Source organism: Phocoena sinus, chromosome 21 (assembly GCF_008692025.1).
Source record: "Phocoena sinus isolate mPhoSin1 chromosome 21, mPhoSin1.pri, whole genome shotgun sequence".
In the NCBI taxonomy this organism is placed as follows: Eukaryota; Metazoa; Chordata; class Mammalia; order Artiodactyla; family Phocoenidae; genus Phocoena; species Phocoena sinus.
The window spans coordinates 31,208,877-31,227,010 of record NC_045783.1 but is presented as its reverse complement, the minus strand read 5'-3'; the positions used below and the strand labels follow the sequence as shown (position 1 = coordinate 31,227,010).

At 34.7% G+C, this 18,134-nt stretch overlaps 1 protein-coding gene across 1 annotated transcript in view; it reads left to right on the top strand.

The window, feature by feature from the left end:
* The window catches only part of ADAM2 (ADAM metallopeptidase domain 2), a 96,539-nt gene that overhangs the window by 56,335 nt on the left and 22,070 nt on the right, over positions 1-18,134 (top strand). Inside the window, exons 13-16 of the mRNA XM_032618651.1 lie at positions 9,269-9,405; positions 12,038-12,218; positions 15,847-15,945; positions 16,059-16,254. Coding sequence (XP_032474542.1) covers positions 9,269-9,405; positions 12,038-12,218; positions 15,847-15,945; positions 16,059-16,254 — 613 coding nt within the window. The remainder of the gene's footprint in view (positions 1-9,268; positions 9,406-12,037; positions 12,219-15,846; positions 15,946-16,058; positions 16,255-18,134) is intronic.

Here is an 18,134-nt window from a genome sequence, read left to right as displayed (position 1 = left end):
TAAAATTTTTACAATTTTTTTCTTGTGAGTTCAAATTATCCTCTTTTAGAAAGTTATGGTAGTGATCTATTTTATAGTCTTATGCTCATAAATTTTTAATATACTCAATATTTAATAACTAATTTTAATTTCAAGCTTAGATTTTGAGCATTTTCTTCATTATGTAGCTGATTCAATTATGAAGCAAGTTAAAATAAAACTTTTGAAACTGTTTATCAATTGCCGCAAAATGCTTCCTGGGACATAGGTGAAGAAAAACAGAATCAAATGCAATAATTGGCATTTCTATCTTAGTAGAAAATCTTGGTGTGCTTAAAATTGGTATGTTTTTGCTCCTATTTCACAACGCTTCGGTTATTCTGAAGTATAAAACTTGCCTTTTTAAATTTTTTGTGTGTTTGTACAAAATAATCTGGAGATTGAGGAAGGCTATGCATAATACTCTTGTTTAAGTGCACAAGTTAAGTGAAGATATAAGAAGATGAGTCAATTAAATGGTGACAAATTTCATCTTTAAAACTCATAATTCATGAAAATATGGCTTATCTTTTATGGGAAAATCATTACCTAGTCTCAAAAGCTAGAATTTGGCTGATTTACCTAGTCATATGCAGCACTGAGAAATCTAAAGACATTCACATGGAGCAGGCTTAGCTACCAAGTGGAAGGAAATCTCCTTGTTTACTGAAAAAGAGGGCAGTGGTCTCTGTACTGAAAGGAGCAATCAGAGAAGAACTCTTCCCGTATTCTTCTTTCTTATTCTCCACACTTCACTGGGGTAATCATTGCCGAACCTTTCGCTGGAAAAATGAGCAGTAGCTGATGTTCACAGGAATGTGATGTTGAAAACAACAGGTGAAGCTCTGTCCTCTGATATTTAAACATCCACCACCCTCCCTACCTAGTCACCCAGAGCTGTGGAATAAAATCTAGGAAACACATTCCTCTGAAGCTGCTTCTTCCTAAAACTTATGGGTGAAACCACAACCCAAGTAGTTTTGGGGTGAGTAGAAGCAAGTAAATATAATCAGCAGGAGACTTTTGTTGTCTGCAGCTGTTTGCCCTTGGGTCATCCACTTATCTGTCCTGACGCAAGTTCACTCACAAGGACAGACACAAATTAGTTCTTGGCATCACGAGTTTTATACATTACATACTACCAGACACATTATCTGTTGACCTCAGTTCATGGACTATACAGATCATGGGTGTTAAACTTCCTCAGAAAAAACACACTACACAACATTGACCACTTGAAGCAGAACTATGAGTAGTTGTAGGCCAGGAATGTCAAACAAAACAAAGTGTACAATATCATAGAAAAGGACTAGTTAGAAACGTTAGAGATGAACAATATAATAATTATAATAAATTGCATGAGGGATACAATTGATACATATGGAGATAAATTATCGAATTAGGACCTCTCTCAGAAGACATCAGAAAAGTTAAAGGAGAGATAAAATTAAGAGACATGGAAGATTAAAGTCAAAAGAACAGTTCTAAAGAAAAAAATGGAGATAATTTCACGGAATGACAGTCACAGAACACTGTCTCCAGCCACTACCAGATCAACAAGGTGCCTACACCAGGAAATCCCTCCTGGAGTCGCCCCATGATCCCTGGCAGGAGGGGAGGAAAGTGGGTTGTCTGGTGAAAAGGACACATGGAAAGCCAAAAAAGAAGAGATAAAAATGCATACCAACAGTAAAATGAAAATATCAAAGGAAAATTGTTATGTTTCTAAAAAGAAATAAATCATATAACAATGAAGACGTTCAACAGTCAGAAAAGCCACACTGGATGCAAAAAGACTTTATGCTTAAAATATTGAGTTAAAAGTACTTTGAAGGCATGATTCATATCTAAAAAAAATTCATTCAAACAGAAGGGACAAGAAAAATACTCTCAGGCACATAAGTCCTCAAAAGATTTGCCAAACAAAAGACTAACATTCAGAACATATTTGTAGAAATTACTTATATTTATGAAAAGACACAAGGATTATGAAAACTAAAGAGAATAAATGTTGCTGAATTTTATCATTACCTTAAAATGAAAATACCTGGGTTGGGATGCGTGGCAAAGAAAGGTATGTCAATACTAAACCAGAACTCATATTCTATAATAGTGTAGAGATGGTTAAGGGAGAGATAAAAATGACATGAAAACATATTATAGAACTTGTCTTCTTAAGAAAACAGTAAAGATATTGGTATGTTTTAGAAAGAAGTAAGGGTATATGAAATGAACGTTGGTTTTAAGAACAAATAAGAAGAAAACTACACCATATAATAGTCTAATGGAAGAAATGTAAAGATGGCCAAGGAAGAAGAAACTTAAAAACAATAATGTAAAATAAAATGAATAGAAAATAATCAAAGGAAATGTTTTAAACATACCCTAATATAATGACAGTCATGTGAATGTAAATGAATTAAACTCACCAAGTAAGAGGTGGAGTCTCTGATTGATTTTTTAAAAAAAATTAAGTTCAAACATTAGTTCTTTACAAAAAATACATTAATAGGGTAAAGTGAAGGTGAATATAAAATAATAAAACATACTTTGGTTAAATATGAAGCAAGTAAACATGAGAAAACGGAATTTAGAGTAAAATACACTATAGATAGCAAACAGGTGTAAACTGTTTGTAGCTTTTTTTTTTTTTTTTTTGCGGTACGTGGGCCTCTCACTGTTGTGGCCTCTCCCGTTGCAGAGCACAGGCTCTGAACGCGCAGGCTCAGCGGCCATGGCTCATAGGCCTAGCCGTTCCACGGCATGTGGGATCTTCCCGGACCGGGGCACAAACCCGTGTCCCCTGCATCGGCAGGCGGACTCTCAACCACTGCGCCACAAGGGAAGCCCCTGTTTGTAGCTTTATATGTTGAAGTTTTACAAATATTTTGTTTGATTTATTCCTAGTCATACCAGTAAATTCTATACTGTTTGATGATATTAGTAAATACTATATTTTAAGTATAATTTATGAGTTTCTGTTATGTTGAAAAACAATTGAATGTTATACACTGACTTGTATGCAATATTTCTATATTTATTTCTAGTAGTTTTAGATTTAAATTTTTCTGTGTCCAACTTTGTCATATGTAAATTAAAACAATTTTATTCTTTTTTTTTCCAATATGTCTATCTTTAATTTTTTTTAATGTTTTTCTCCTATTGAATTGCCTAGGATCCCAAGAACAATTCAAGTTGAACAATGTTTAACTGAATTCATAGTAGACATTTTTGTATCATTCCTGATCTCAAGGAAAAAACTCTCAATATTGTACTATTAGGTATTATGTTCATTCTGGTTTATCATAGACATTCTTTAATGTAATAAGAAAGCTCAATTCCATTTCTAATTTTCTAAACTTTAAAAAATGTATTTTATTTTTTTATCCTGTCATTATTTTTGACGGGGAATTAATTCCATTTAAAGTTATATGAATTTTTTTCTAAATGTCCCATTTTGGTAACAGAATTTTTTACTATAGCTATTGATATGTTCATATTGATTTTGTTCTTCCTTTATTGAAATGTTTTCTCTTTCGTCTAGAATTCAGTTTTCTTTTACGATATTGAAGAGATGTCAGTGCATTCCTAATCAAAATCTCAGCAGGCTTTTGGGGGTAAAATTGACAAGCTTATACTAAAATCTTATAAATATAAAAAAAGAAAATAGATCAAGCAGTTTGGAAATTGAGTAAAAGTTGAAGATATAAACTTTTTATAAAAGTATGGTAGTTAACATGTTGCAGTGTAGATAAACTGACCAGGCAATATGTCAGGCAGAATATCAGGCAGAATCAGGCAGAATAGTTAAGGATATTAGTATCTAGTGAATTTTGCAGAAAATAAACCTTTACATCAGTGAGCCAATTATCCAACCTAAAATATGTGGAAAGATGGAAACAACATTGCCCTAAAACTTGTTGAACACAGGTAATAGTGAAGATAAAAGCAGAAATCAAAGAAAGACAGATGATCAGTAGGACGGAGATATTCAAAAAAGATATTAGGCCTTTAAAAAATTAAGAACAAAAATATTTCTGGCAAAACTATTTTTATAAGACAGAGTAGGAATATATTAATAAAATTACAAAAATAATGGAGAACTACAGATATAAATAACATTTAAGAGATAATAGAACAATTTATAACAAATAAATTTGAAAACTTAGACAAATAACATATTGCTAATAGAAGCCCATAATTTACTAAAAGGTTACACAAGAAGAACTAGAAATTCAGAATAACACCAAGGTATTAAAAGAATTGATATATTGTTTTAAAATCTCACAAGGGGAAAAACAATGCTTTTAGGAACGCATTCTACACAATTTTGAGGGAACCAATTATTTCAATCTTATATTTGCATTTCCTAATAAGAAGATACATTAGGAGAATATGATAAAAATTGATGGGATGTGGGGTAGGCTATTTTAGCTGGGGTGATCAGAGAAAAACTTCGAGGAGAAGGTTTTTAAGAAGAGGAATGAATGATGAGACAAAGGCAGTCATTGCAAGACCTAGGAAATCAGAACCCATGAAAATGATCATTAAATTCAAGGCTTTCAGATGGAAATGAATATCAAGAACAAGATGGCTGTGAAAATATTGATTGTCGAAGTAAGCAACAGACTAATCATATACAGCCTTATGGATCTTGGTAAATCGTTTTGGATTTTATCCTCTTTGCAATGAAAAGGCACTGGAAGTTTTGAAGCCAGAGAGAAATATTTCTCTGGTTACCTTATACAAAAGTGATCGTAGAGGGGTGAGGATCCACAATAAGGAGACCATATAGGAGACAATTGCTGATGAATGGTATTAACTGGCGTTTTATTCTTGGATATGCGAGAAGTAGCTTTTATCTGGTATATATCATGAAAGCAGAACATATAGGGCTTGCTAACTTACTGGATACATGCCATGAATGGCATGGAAACAGTGATTATGCTCAAGATTATTCTTGAGAAGCTAGGTAGAGGAAGGCAGGGCAGCTGGCTTTGGAGGCAGAGGGGAATGTAAGGGTGGAAACAAGTTTCATTTTGAACCTGAACCTGTAAAGTTTGAGACATGCTTGTGGTGGTTAATTTTATATGTCAACTTGGAGGGGTTTGATGAGATTAATATTTAAATCAGTGAAATCTGAGTCAAGCACATTGCCCTCCATAATGTGGGTTGGCCTCATCTAATCAGTTGAAGGCTTGAATAGAACAAAAAGTCCATCCTCCTCAAGCAAGAAGAAATTCTTCAGCAGAATACCTTCAGGCTTCCTCTGTGCCATCGGCTCTCCTGTGTGTCCAGGCTGCCGGCCCACTCTGCAGGTTTAGACTTGCCAGCCTTCAGAATTGTGTGAGCCAGTTCCTTATAATAAGCCTCTTCATGTATAATATTCCTTATCATATGTGTGCTATTGAGTCTATTTCTCTGGAGAAGCCTGATTAATACAATGGCTAATAATTAAACATAAATATATACTTAAATATTAAAGGTAGGTACAAGATAGAGTTGATGATGATGAATAGATGATAGATACATAGATAGACAGCTTTATGTCTCCTTTCTCCAGCACCACCTTGTCTTAATAACTATAGTTTTATGGTAAATCATCAAAAATTATAGTGTAAACCCTACTACTTCTTCAGACTGATTTAGCTTTTCTAGGTTTTCTGACTTTCTCTTTTAAAATCAGCTTGTCAATTTCAACAAAAACTACTGGGACTTTGGTTTTGAATTGAATCTTTAGGTCAATTTGACATCTTAACAATACTGATTATCCATGAAATTGACAAACGTGCTTTTTATTCATATAATGTAAGCAATAAAAAGAAGTACTGTTTTACTCACCATTGATCTCAAAAACTGTATATTGGGCAAAAGAAGCCACAAACAAAAGAATCTTTACTTCGTATGCCATTTTTCTGAAGATAAAGTGTAGGAAAGATAAACCATGTTGTTAAACATCAGAATAGAAGTTACATTTTGTGGAGAGATAATTCCTGAAAACTTGCTGGAGAGAATTTCCTGAGTGATAAAAATATTTTGTATATTATTCACTGTAGTGGCTGTGTAGGTATGTGTCACATGGACACATACATGCACTGCACAAATATGTGTGTATATATGTATGCACAAATAATATGTATAAATAAATTATGAATGTGTATATAGATATTGTATATATACATATATGTGTGTGTATGTATATTTATATAAAACTGAATCCAGGCACTTAATTGTACACTTGACTTAAGATAAAATTATTTAAAAAGCATGAAACCATTATACAGAATAAAATGTTATTAGTAATTTCAGAGGGACAGTAATCAAAAGAGATTTTTTAAAGTTTTAATTTCAGCTATTAAAAATTATTGTTTTCTCTTTATAAGTTTCAAACTCATGTATAATGCTACAGATATTTTAACCCTAAGAATAAGAAAAAGAACAGACTATGTCATCAAAGGAAAATTAATGTATCAATATTAACATAAAACACCAAAATGTTTTTAAAGTAAAATAAATATGAATTTTAAGTGATTCATTATTTAGGATGAAACATGCTTTGACTATCATTATATGAATAAACCTGAACTCATATGTACCTAGCTAAATAACTCTAAAATAAACAAAGCAATAATTAATCTCTCAGAACAAAATTTAGAAAATTTAAACACTATGGATAAGCTTTGTCTGAAAGGCCTATGTAGAATCTTGATTCCTAAATTAGAGACTACAAAACATACATGGCAGACACATTTATAGAAAATGACCACATGGTACACAATAAAGGAAGTCTCAATACTTACTTGTCAGGAAATTTCTCAGCCTAGTGATTGGCACATAAGAAGCCATAACAAACACCAGGCGCTGTTCTTGTTATTTGACAACTGTTGTCCTAAGCAGGCATTATTCACCAAAAGAAACTAGTCTGCTTAGTTGTAAATTTTTTCTAAAAATATTTTCAAAAATCCAATGCTAAATATAATTTTACATTTTCCCTTATGTTATTTTCATAACAGAAGTAGCCATAACCATAACTTTTAGCAAATTCTCGTACTCCAGTCCATACATTTTTCAAGGTTTTCGTACTAGTCTGTTATGGACTAAGTTGTGTCCCCCTAAAATTCATATACTGAAGCCCTAACCCCCAGTGTGGCTGTATTTGGAGAAGGGGCTTTTAAGGGAGTCATTAAGGTTAAAGCAGGTCATAAGCCTGGGCCCCTAATCCAATAGGACTGGTGTCTTTGTGGGAAGAGGAGGAGCCAGCACACAAGGAAGGAGGGCCACTGAGGACGCAGGGCAAAGGCAGCCCTCCAGAAGCCTGGGAGACACACCTCACCAGAAACTGACCCTGCTGGCACCTTGAGCAACGTTCTCTGTGATATTGTTTGAGGGCAGCCCAAGCTGACTAATAGATGTAAGAGTGTCAGAAGGGGAGTGTAAAGAAATTCCATCTCAAATACAAAACCATGTCTTTGATCCTTTGATACAAGGAAAGGAGAGACCAGAACATATGCACTAATCAGAAGATAAAGAATAAAAAAGCAGTTGCATATTGGGATTTTATACAAATAACATGAAATTTTTTGGATGTTGTTATTTCCCTCTTACTGCGCTATGAGTGATAATAAGGAACATGAGAGATGGAGAAAAAGAAGCAATTGTAGGGCTTCCCTGCTGGCGTAGTGGTTGAGAGTTCGGCTGCCGATGGAGGGGACACTGGTTCGTGCCCCAGTCCGGGAAGATCCCACATGCCGCGGAGCGGCTGGGCCCGTGAGCGATGGCCACTGAGCCTGCGTGTCCAGAGCCTGTGCTCCGCAACGGGAGAGGCCACAGCAGTGAGAGGCCCGCATACCGCAAAAAAAAAAAAAAAAAAAAAAAAAAAAAGCAATTGTAAAGATATATTGATTGAATGATTGCCAGGCCTTTCCTACAATATCCTGAAGACAAGAAAAGCTGAATAACTACACTGATAATACTCTCTTATTTATTATATTATTATTTATAATATCCTATTATTTAAATGTTCGAAATTTATCAGAATCCGTCATTTTCTTCCCCATGAAATCAAGCATTCCTCCTCCTCTTCATCTACCTCCCCTTGCCCCCCTCCCCCTCCTCCTTCTCTTCTTTTTGTTCTTCTCCCTCTCTCTCTGAAAATGGATGGTACATTCACCTGTGTTATTTTGATAAAGGGACAATTTATCAATGTGTACGCAAGATGTAGGGACTTTGCATTACCTCAGGGCTAGTAATAAAGATATGTAATTGTCCCCTAGGCTTGAAGGAAAGGACAATGTCAGTTTATTAGGGTTATACATGGAAGGTAGAAACCTCTACTCAAGGGTTCAGACAGTCATAGGTACCCTGGAAGTGATGGTAATAAATACCCTGCTCTTTTCTCACCCTTTCCTCCCCATTAGACCAAATCAAGGTGAGAGCAGAGGGCAAAGGAACCCTTTGACATAATCCATTGGTATAGTCCTTCTGATCTGGAGAGTAGGGTGGAAAGTAATGGAAAGTTGATTGAGAGAGGCAAACAGAAGATACCAAAATATATCCCTAGGAACCTATCTTGAAGTATAGTCATCAATGTTATTAGATATATTTGAAGGGATATTGTGATTTGTGGATTTTTCTTAAAAATCGTATGTTTAGTATGGTCTAAGTGTGCTATAATAAGCATCTTACATTTGTTAAAAAGTGATAAAAGCATTTAGTTTTGAAACTAAGGTTTAAGCAACTGTGGAGAGTTAGCATTCTTATCATCAGTCATTATTATCATAATATAAATTAATTCAGTGAGCTAATTTATGTTGTTTTAAATGCATGAAACAGCATATAAAATATTATCTCCTATAATTAAATTATAACTGAGCACAAGCTGTTCATTTATAATTGATACTGTGTGTGTATATGTGTGTGTCTTTAAAGACTTTCTTTTATGAGTACAAACATGTTTATAGCTATTGTTATATACGATTAACAAGTTTTTGGGACAAATATGTTCTTGGCCTGATGCCACCAAATGAACCATACATTTACATTTTTGTAAAATTTCACACTTCACTTTTCCTTATATTGACAATGGTACCTGTAACATATTAGGCCAACATGGATGGCACTTCTGTGATTAACATATCTGATGTCTCTATTCTATTTTATCATGTGACTATTTTTAATAATTACATTATACTCCAGGTAAATAAATTATCTCCTAAAATGTGAATGTATACATGTATGTTTTTTTTCCCAGCACCCCAGAACCATAAGTCTGGAATCACTTGCAGTTATTATAGCTCAATTACTGAGCCTTAGTATGGGAATAACTTATGATGACATCAACAAATGCCATTGCCCAGGAGCTGTCTGTGTAATGAACCCAGAAGCAATGTAAGATGCTTTGCTTTTATATACTTTACATATATAGTTTATATGAAAATAAGTTTGGTGTATTTTGTTTATGAAAGTCTATGCTATTAAAATAATTATTAATGGTCGAATATAAACTGTGGCCAATGACCCCAGATCAAAATATGTATTCCAGTGCCCCTGCTGCATATCTCAATATTTCTTGTAATCTAATGTCACACTTGCTTTCTCATGTGACCTACCTCTACATTTATCACTGTTACTTGCATGATTTTATAATTTAATACATGATTTGATAAGCCAAATATGGGCTTGTGTTCGTTATACAAGAATGATTTATTAGAGGAGGCCTTTTGCAGCAGTTATCATGCCTCAAAGACCTACTGAAGTTTTTGCTATTATCCTCAGTATTTAGAATATGCTATGAGATTTTACAGAATTAGAACCAAATAGTCAGGAGATTTATGGAAACCATCATCCAGTCAGTGACTGGACCCAGTCTCTTATACTTTTTATTTATTTTATTTTTTTTAAACTGTAACCCAACAGTACATTTTATTTAATTTTATTTAACAGTACATTTAATTTCTTTTATATTATCTCTAATATTTTGCCTTTTTTTCACTTTCCAATTTCTCCCCAAATCACCTCTATCAACCAAAATACTTAGCCTACAATCTTAATGAGTGTTGAAATTTTTTCATTAATTTTTTAACATAACTTTGATTCTTGTGTAGATATGAAAAAAATAGAAATTCCACTTAAAAATATATAATTATGGCCTGTATAAAATTGGTGGAATTATTAATACACATATAGAAACCATTCATCTGTGGAAATGCTTTTTTAAAAAGCTTAGTTTGACAAATTACAGTCTTGCAAAAAAATGCTTATTAATCATATCTTTAAATACTTTGCATCATTTGAATAGCATTGCATGATTCTAAAATTTTGGACAACACAGACATTTTATTCATCATTGAATGGCAAAAAAATGATGTGAAAATCTACTATTTAAAGGAAAATCTGAATAAAGAGGGCATATTTGAAAAGGATTCATTGCTGTCTTTAAACTGGTGGGAAACATCTTCTAGAATTATTCATCTTTAATGCCCTTTGACACTATCACATCCAGTGATTTTGCACAGGACAGAGTCCTAATAGGACATATGCCTTTCTGAGGCAGTTGTCCTCAATCTAACCTTAAAATGTGGCTTATTAAATAGAAGTACTTAAGGAGTTTAACATGTTATTTTGTTTCTGTAATCCATAGAAAATACATGGCCCACACTGATTTTTTTTTACAAAAGACTGTCATTTTTCTGAGGGCTCACAATCAGTAGTCCATGTTTTATTCGGTCTATGTATCCAGCGAGTCAGACATGCTACCTAATATGTTTCCGAATTTCAACTTTCTTTGACATTTTAATATTTTAATTAGGAACTTTGTTTCTTTAGATAAAGAAGTTGTCGTTGTGAAACTGTGCTTTTTTGGCTCATTTGAAGGTAGCAATATATCTGAGCTTTGGAAACAATGACTAAGGAAAAAAATGTTTAATAAAATACATTGAGATAGAACAGAGTATAGCTTTTTTTTTTTTTAATTTTAAGTAAAATGAAAGTAAAAGAGAATGGTAGTTTTCAAATACATCCACAAATTGTTGCTACTTCTCCCTTCAAGAGGTAGAGTTTAATTTCCCTCCTATTGAGTATGGGTTGGATTTGGTGACTTGATTTCATCAAATAGACCATGGTAGAGTTGATGGTGTGTGACTTTCAAGATTAAATAATTAAAGAGTTTGCAAATTTCTCTGTACTCTCTCTTTGATCAGGTGCCCAGGTTGAAGCTAGGTGCCATATCATGAGGACAGTTTAGTAACTTTATATAGAGGTCCATATGGCCAGAAATTGGGGCCTCTTGCCAACAGAATGAAAGGGCAGATAAAAGCACAGCTGTAAACATTACTTCATATAACTTAAATTTATGGTTTCACTTAAGGCCAATGGTCTGCTCCTAGCTTTACAAAAGCTAACTGTAAGTATTATACAAGGAAGTTATGTATCAGAGGCTCTATTATCAAGGAAAAATGGGAGAATAGAGAATGAGAACATCCAGCAAATATGTGCAAGGATTCAAGCTGCAAATAAATTATCCAATTGGATATAATTATGATTGATAATCTCTTCCTAATGACAACATTAATTTCATTATCAGAAAGTGTACCCCTCTATAAACAAGTTCACACAGAGTAAACATCTTGCATTGCCTAGTTCTCAATAATATTAAAGTTCTATCAATTTTTCTCCTTTTGTTTTCTGGTATTTAGATAGAAATCATCTGAGTTGTTGGCAATGTAATAATAAATCTATTGTTTATGGTTAATGTAATTAAAGAGTATATTCAAGCTGGATGCAACCACAAAAAACACCAAAACTGGTAGTTTGTCCAAAAATCTCTAATGTTTTTCTGGTCCTCATGCGAAAAACATTTTCCTGTAATAATCCACATGACTAGAATTTGAGTCTATTGCCTTAAAATTTAGTAATTTTATATTAGCTATATTTCTCATTAGATTATAGACTTTTCTTCTGAGGCTAGTCAATTTACGGAAGCGACAGTTACATAAAAGTCTGATGTTTGATGTATTTTTAGTCATTCCAGTGGTGTGAAGACCTTTAGTAACTGCAGTATGGAAGATTTTGCGCATTTTATTTCAAAGTCAAAGTCCCAGTGTCTTCAAAACCAGCCACGTTTAGGTTCAACATACAAAGTGGCAGTTTGCGGTAACGGAAAAGTCGAAGAAGGAGAACAATGTGACTGTGGGGATCAGGAGGTTGGTACTAATTTGGAAGATTACACACCAGAATTACATTAAAAAAATTAGTTAATTTTTATACTGTCACACTGCCATTTTACCTAATTTATCAAACTTCCTTTTCAACAAAGACCTTAAGGATGTATACTGGGATTATATTAATGAGTACACTTAAATATTGGTATATGAATTCAGCAGTTTGTAGATTATTCATACTGGTGATTTTCAAGGTCTTAACCCTATAGCTCAGCGGTCCTCAACATTTTTGGCACCAGGGATGGTTTCGTGGAAGACAATTTTTCCACGGACGGGGGCGGGGGTTGGTTCAGGTGGTAATGCGAGTGATGGGGAGTGATGGGGAGCGGCAGATGAAGCTTTGCTCGCTCACCCACCACTCACCTCTCGTTGTGTGGCCCGGTTCCTAACAGGCCATGGACCGGTACTGGTCTCCTGCTATAGGTGAGTTGACCTAGGTTTATACTTCCCCGCTTGAGCATACACTTCCTTAGTATGTCTTTTTTTTTTTTTTTTTTTTTTTTTTTGCGGTACGCGGGCCTCTCACTACTGTGGCCTCTCCCGTTGCGGAGCACAGGCTCCGGACGCTCAGGCTCAGCGTCCATGGCTCACGGGCCCAGCCGCTCCGCGGCATGTGGGATCTTCCTGGACCGGGGCACGAACCCGCGTCCCCTCCATCGGCAGGCGGACTCTCAACCACTGTGCCACCAGAGAAGCCCTATTTTTGCTTTTATTTCTATTACCTTCTATAATTTATGTCAGAGAATATTTTGCCTATATTCTCTTCTAGGAGTTTTATGGTGTTGTGTCTTATATTTAAGTCTTTAAGCCATTTTGAGTTTACTTTTGTGTATGGTGTGGGAGAATGGCCCAACTTCATTGATTTACATGTGGCTGTCCAGCTTTCCCAACACCACTTGCCAAAGAGACTTTCTTTTCTTCACTGTATATTCTTGACTCCTTTGTCAAAGATTAATTGACCATAGGTGTGTAGGTTTATTTCTGGGTTCTCTGTTCTTTTCCATTGATCCATATGTCTGTTTTCGTGCCAATACCACACTGTAGCTTTGTAGTATTGTCTGAAGTCTAGGAGGGTTATACCTCCTGCTTTGTTCTTTTTCCTCAGGATTGCTTTGGCAATTCTGAGCCTTTTATGGTTCCATATAAATTTTAGGATTATTTTTTCTAGTTCTGTGAAAAATGCCATGGGTAATTTGATAGAGAGGGCATTAAATCTGTAGATTGCTTTGGGCCGTATGGCCAGTTTAACAATATTAATTCTTCCAAGAGCATAGGATATCCTTCCATTTCTTTGAATTATCTTCAGTGTCCTTTATTAATATTTTATAGTTCTTAGCATATAAGTCTTTCACCTCCTTGGTCAGGTTTATTCCTAAGTTTTTTTTTTTTTCGGATGCTATCTTAATAGAGATTTTTTAAAATTCCCTTTCTGATATTTCATTATTAGTGTAAAGAAATGCAACCGATTTCTCTATGTTAATTTTATTTCCTGCTACCTAGCTGAATTCATTTATCAGTTCTAGTAGTTTTATGTGGAGTCTTTAGGGTTTCCAATATATAGCATCACAACCCACTCATATCAATGGACAGATCTTCTAGACAGAAAAACAATAAGGCAACAGAGATCCTAAATGGTACAATAGAACAGTAAGACTTAATTGATACTTTCAGGACATTACATCCAAAGAAAACCAGAATACACATTCTTTTCAAGTGCACCTGGAACATTCTCTAGGATTGACCACATCTAGGGCACAAAAGAAGCCTCAACAAATTTAAGAGCATAAAAATTATTTAAAGTATCTTTTCTGACCACTATGGCATGAAACTAGAAATCAACCACAGAAAAGGAAATGAGAAAAAAATGATTACATGGAGACTAAGCAACATGCTACTAAAAAACAATGGGTTAATGATGAAATCAAAGAGGAAGTTAAAAAATACCTTGAGGGCTTCCCTGGTGGCGCAGTGGTTGAGAGTCCGCCTGCCGATGCAGGGGACACGGGTTTGTGCCCCGGTCCGGGAAGATCCCACATGCTGCGGAGCGGCTAGGCCCGTGAGCCATGGCCGCTGAGCCTGTGCATCCGGAGCCTGTGCTCCGCAATGGGAGAGGCCACAGCAGTGAGAGGCCCACATACTGCAAAAATAAATAAATAAATAAATAAATAAATACCTTGAGACAAATGACAGTGAAAACACAAACATACAAAATCTATGGGATGCAGCAAAAGCAGTTTTTAGAAGGAAATTCAGAGCTATACAGGCCTTCCTCACAAAACAAGAAAAATCTCGAATTAACAATGTAACCTACCACCTAAAGGAATTAGAAAAAGAAGAACAAACAAAACCTAAAATCAGCAGAAGGAAGGAAATAATAAAGATCAGAGAGGAAATAAATAAAATAGAGATTTAAAAATAGAAAAAATCAATAAAATTAAGAGCTGGTTCTTTGAAAGAGTAAACAAAATTGACAAACCTCTGGCCAGGCTCACCAAGAAGAAAATTGAGAGGACCCAAATAAAATAAGAAATGAAAAAGGAGAAATAACAACTAATAGTGCAGAAATACAAAAAAATAAAAAAACATAGGAGAGTTGAACTATGAACAATTATATGCAAATAAATTCAACAACCTAGAAGAAATGGACAACTTTCTAGAAACATACAGCCCACCAAATTGAATCAAGAAGAAATAGATAATTTGAACAGACCAAGCACTAGAAGTGAAATAGAATCTGTAATTTAAAAAACTCCCTACAAACAAAAGTCCAGGACCAGATGGCTTCACAGGCAAATTCTACCAAACACACAAAGAAGAACTTACACTGATCCTTCTCAAACTCTTCCAAAAGAGTGAAGAGGAGGGAACATTCCCAAAATCATGCTATGAAGCCACCATCATCCTGATACCAAAACCAGAAAAAGACACTACCAAACAAGAAAATTATAGACCAATATCTTTGATGAATATAAATGCAAAAATTCTCAACAAAATACTAGCAAACAAAATCCAACAACACATGAAAGAGAGCATACACCACGACCAAGTTGGATTCATCCCAGGTTCACAAGGATGGTTCAACATACACAAATCAATTAATGTGATATACCACATCAACGAAAGAAAAGACAAAAATCATATGATCACCTCAATAGATGCAGAAAACGCATTTGATAAAATTCAATATCGATTCATGATAAAAACTCTTACCAAAGTGGGTATAGTTATCTATAGGTCTTTATTAGTTATCTATTTTATAGATAGAAATGTGCATGTGTCAATCCCAATCTTCCAGTTTATCCCTCCCCCCGACCCCTGCAAATAAACCTATGGTTATCGATGTCTTGGCTTTGGTGGACTCTGGGACTTCAGAAAATCCTACTACGAATATAGTCAAACCAACTGATAGAAAGAACACAGGGTTTAGCACACTAGGTGACCAATAAATGTTAAATAAATGAATGAATAAGTGGTTTTATTTTTTTCTGTTTGCCAACATTTAAGTTAAGCATCAGTCTGTATATTATATAATATGTTGTCCTCATTAAAATATCTATTTAATGTAAATAAAAGTTGGAACGTACTTCAGAGCATTTGATTTGCCTTTCAGGATTGTGCAGCTCTGCCAGACTCATGCTGTAACCAAGCCACATGTAGACTCAATGTTGGGTCAGCTTGTGCTACTGGACCGTGCTGTGATGCTTGTGCTGTAAGAGCCTTTTAAAAGTTTTGTATTACCTACATTAGTAATGTTATCACTTTTTATAATATTGAAATGTTCACGTTCTGCTATACTCAATATCATTTACTTCACCCCACCAGTTCATAGAAAAAGGACAAGTGTGCAGGGCTTCCACTGATGAATGTGATGTCTCTGAATACTGCAATGGTACATCTGCAGCATGTCAAGAAGACCTTTATGTTCAGGATGGGCATCCATGTGCAGAGAATCAATGGATCTGTGTGAACGGAAAATGTATGAATGGGATAAAACAATGTTCGGAAATATTTGGTGAAGGTATTTATCATAATTTGATTTTCTGTATATATTTTTTTCTGGAAACTGACTAACATACATATCTTTATATATGTTAGAATAGACAAAGGATATTATGAAATGAAGCTATTAATATGTCAAAAATATATGAACCTCTAGAGGTATAAAAATAGAAAAAGATAGTATCACCAGGAAAAAAAAAAACTGAAACAAAACTCAATCATTCCAGTAAAAGAAAGCACTCAGAGAAATTAAGAATTGGTGTAAGTCAAGTATTTGTTTTATAATCTAAGATAAATAGAAGAAGAATAATATAATAATTAGAAAGTAAAAACTAATAAAGGGGAGAAAAACAAAAGCAATTAACATATTTGATTAACCCCAAAGAAGGCAAGAACAGAGTAAATAAAAGAACAAAGGATATGAAAATAAATAGTACTATGTATTGATATTTACATATTTAGCAATTACATTAAATATAAAACCTGTGTTAAATATTCAATTTAGGGAAAGGATGTAGCAAGAAGTGACGATGCAGCTACAAGAAAATGACTAGAAAAATCAAGGTGTATTGCATTGATGATATTTTTAAAGGCTTTAGAGTACAGTGAAACCAATGACAACTAATTTAAATCTCTGCAGGATAGAAACTTTGCCTATCTTAGGGAACAACTGACAGCCATTTATGTTCCTAGGGACATATGCAGACTCTGAAAGTTGAAGATCAAGCTTGGCTTAGCTAGAGATCTTCAAGAAAAAAGAAAGATAAACTAGAAAAGTTTTAGCAGTTGGAATTGAAGGGGAGGGGCTGTCAAAACCATAGGCTATTTTTCCATGAGGTGTCTGCATCTTTGGAACTTAAAAGCTGCTCAGAAACTTGGTCAATTTAATAGATTAAAAAAAATTTACAAGGCATTACGAATTTTCTTGTAGTCACAAGATGATCAAAGACCAAATGGTAGAGGAATTTTACCTTAAAAAAAAACTTAGTCTTCCTCCAGAACCTTTTGCTACATTTTCTTTTTTTTTTTTTTTTTTCCTGTACATGGGCCTCTCACTGTTGTGGTCTCTCCCGTTGTGGAGCACAGGCTCCAGATGCACAGACTCAGAGGCCATGGCTCACGGGCCCAGCCGCTCTGCGACATGTGGGATCTTCCCGGACCGGGGCATGAACCCGCGTCCCCTGCATCGGCAGGCGGACTCTCAACCACTGCGCCACCAGGGAAGCCCCCTTTTACTACATTTTGAACTGCCTGTGTTGGTAGGCCAGGAAGCTATGCTGAGACTAAAGGGCATATATTTATCCCTGGCAAACTTTCAGTGAAGAGAAGATAAATGTTTGCAAGGCTCTCAGTTGGTAGGGTACAAGGGTCACACCCAAGATAACGAGGTGAATCCAGAATAAAACTGTACATCAGCCTTGGCCCATATAATTGCCTGATTGGACTTAGGTGATCACTGCCTTGCCCAATCTGCCTCACTGTTCCAACCATCATATAGTTGGATCATATCTTATAATACATTCTGTCAATCTCTTCTTTTTGATTGAAGTGTTTAATCTATTCATGTAAGTAAGGTAATATTTCCATCTGCTATTTTGCTATGTGTTTTCAATATATCTTATACTTTACCCTCTATTCCTCAATAACCTCTTCATTTGTATTGAATAGATATTTTCTAGTGTAATAGTTTAATCTCTTTGTGGTTTCCTTTACTATATATATTTAGTTATTTCTGAGCGGTTTGCTTGGGTGTTACAATTACTATCTTAAGACATTCAATTAATATTAACTTCATATCAAAAGTAAACAAAAAGCATATATATACCCCTGTTTTCCCATCCCTTGTTCTATTTCTGTCAAACATCTTACATCTTTATGTAAGTCTAGTGAAAATGTTTT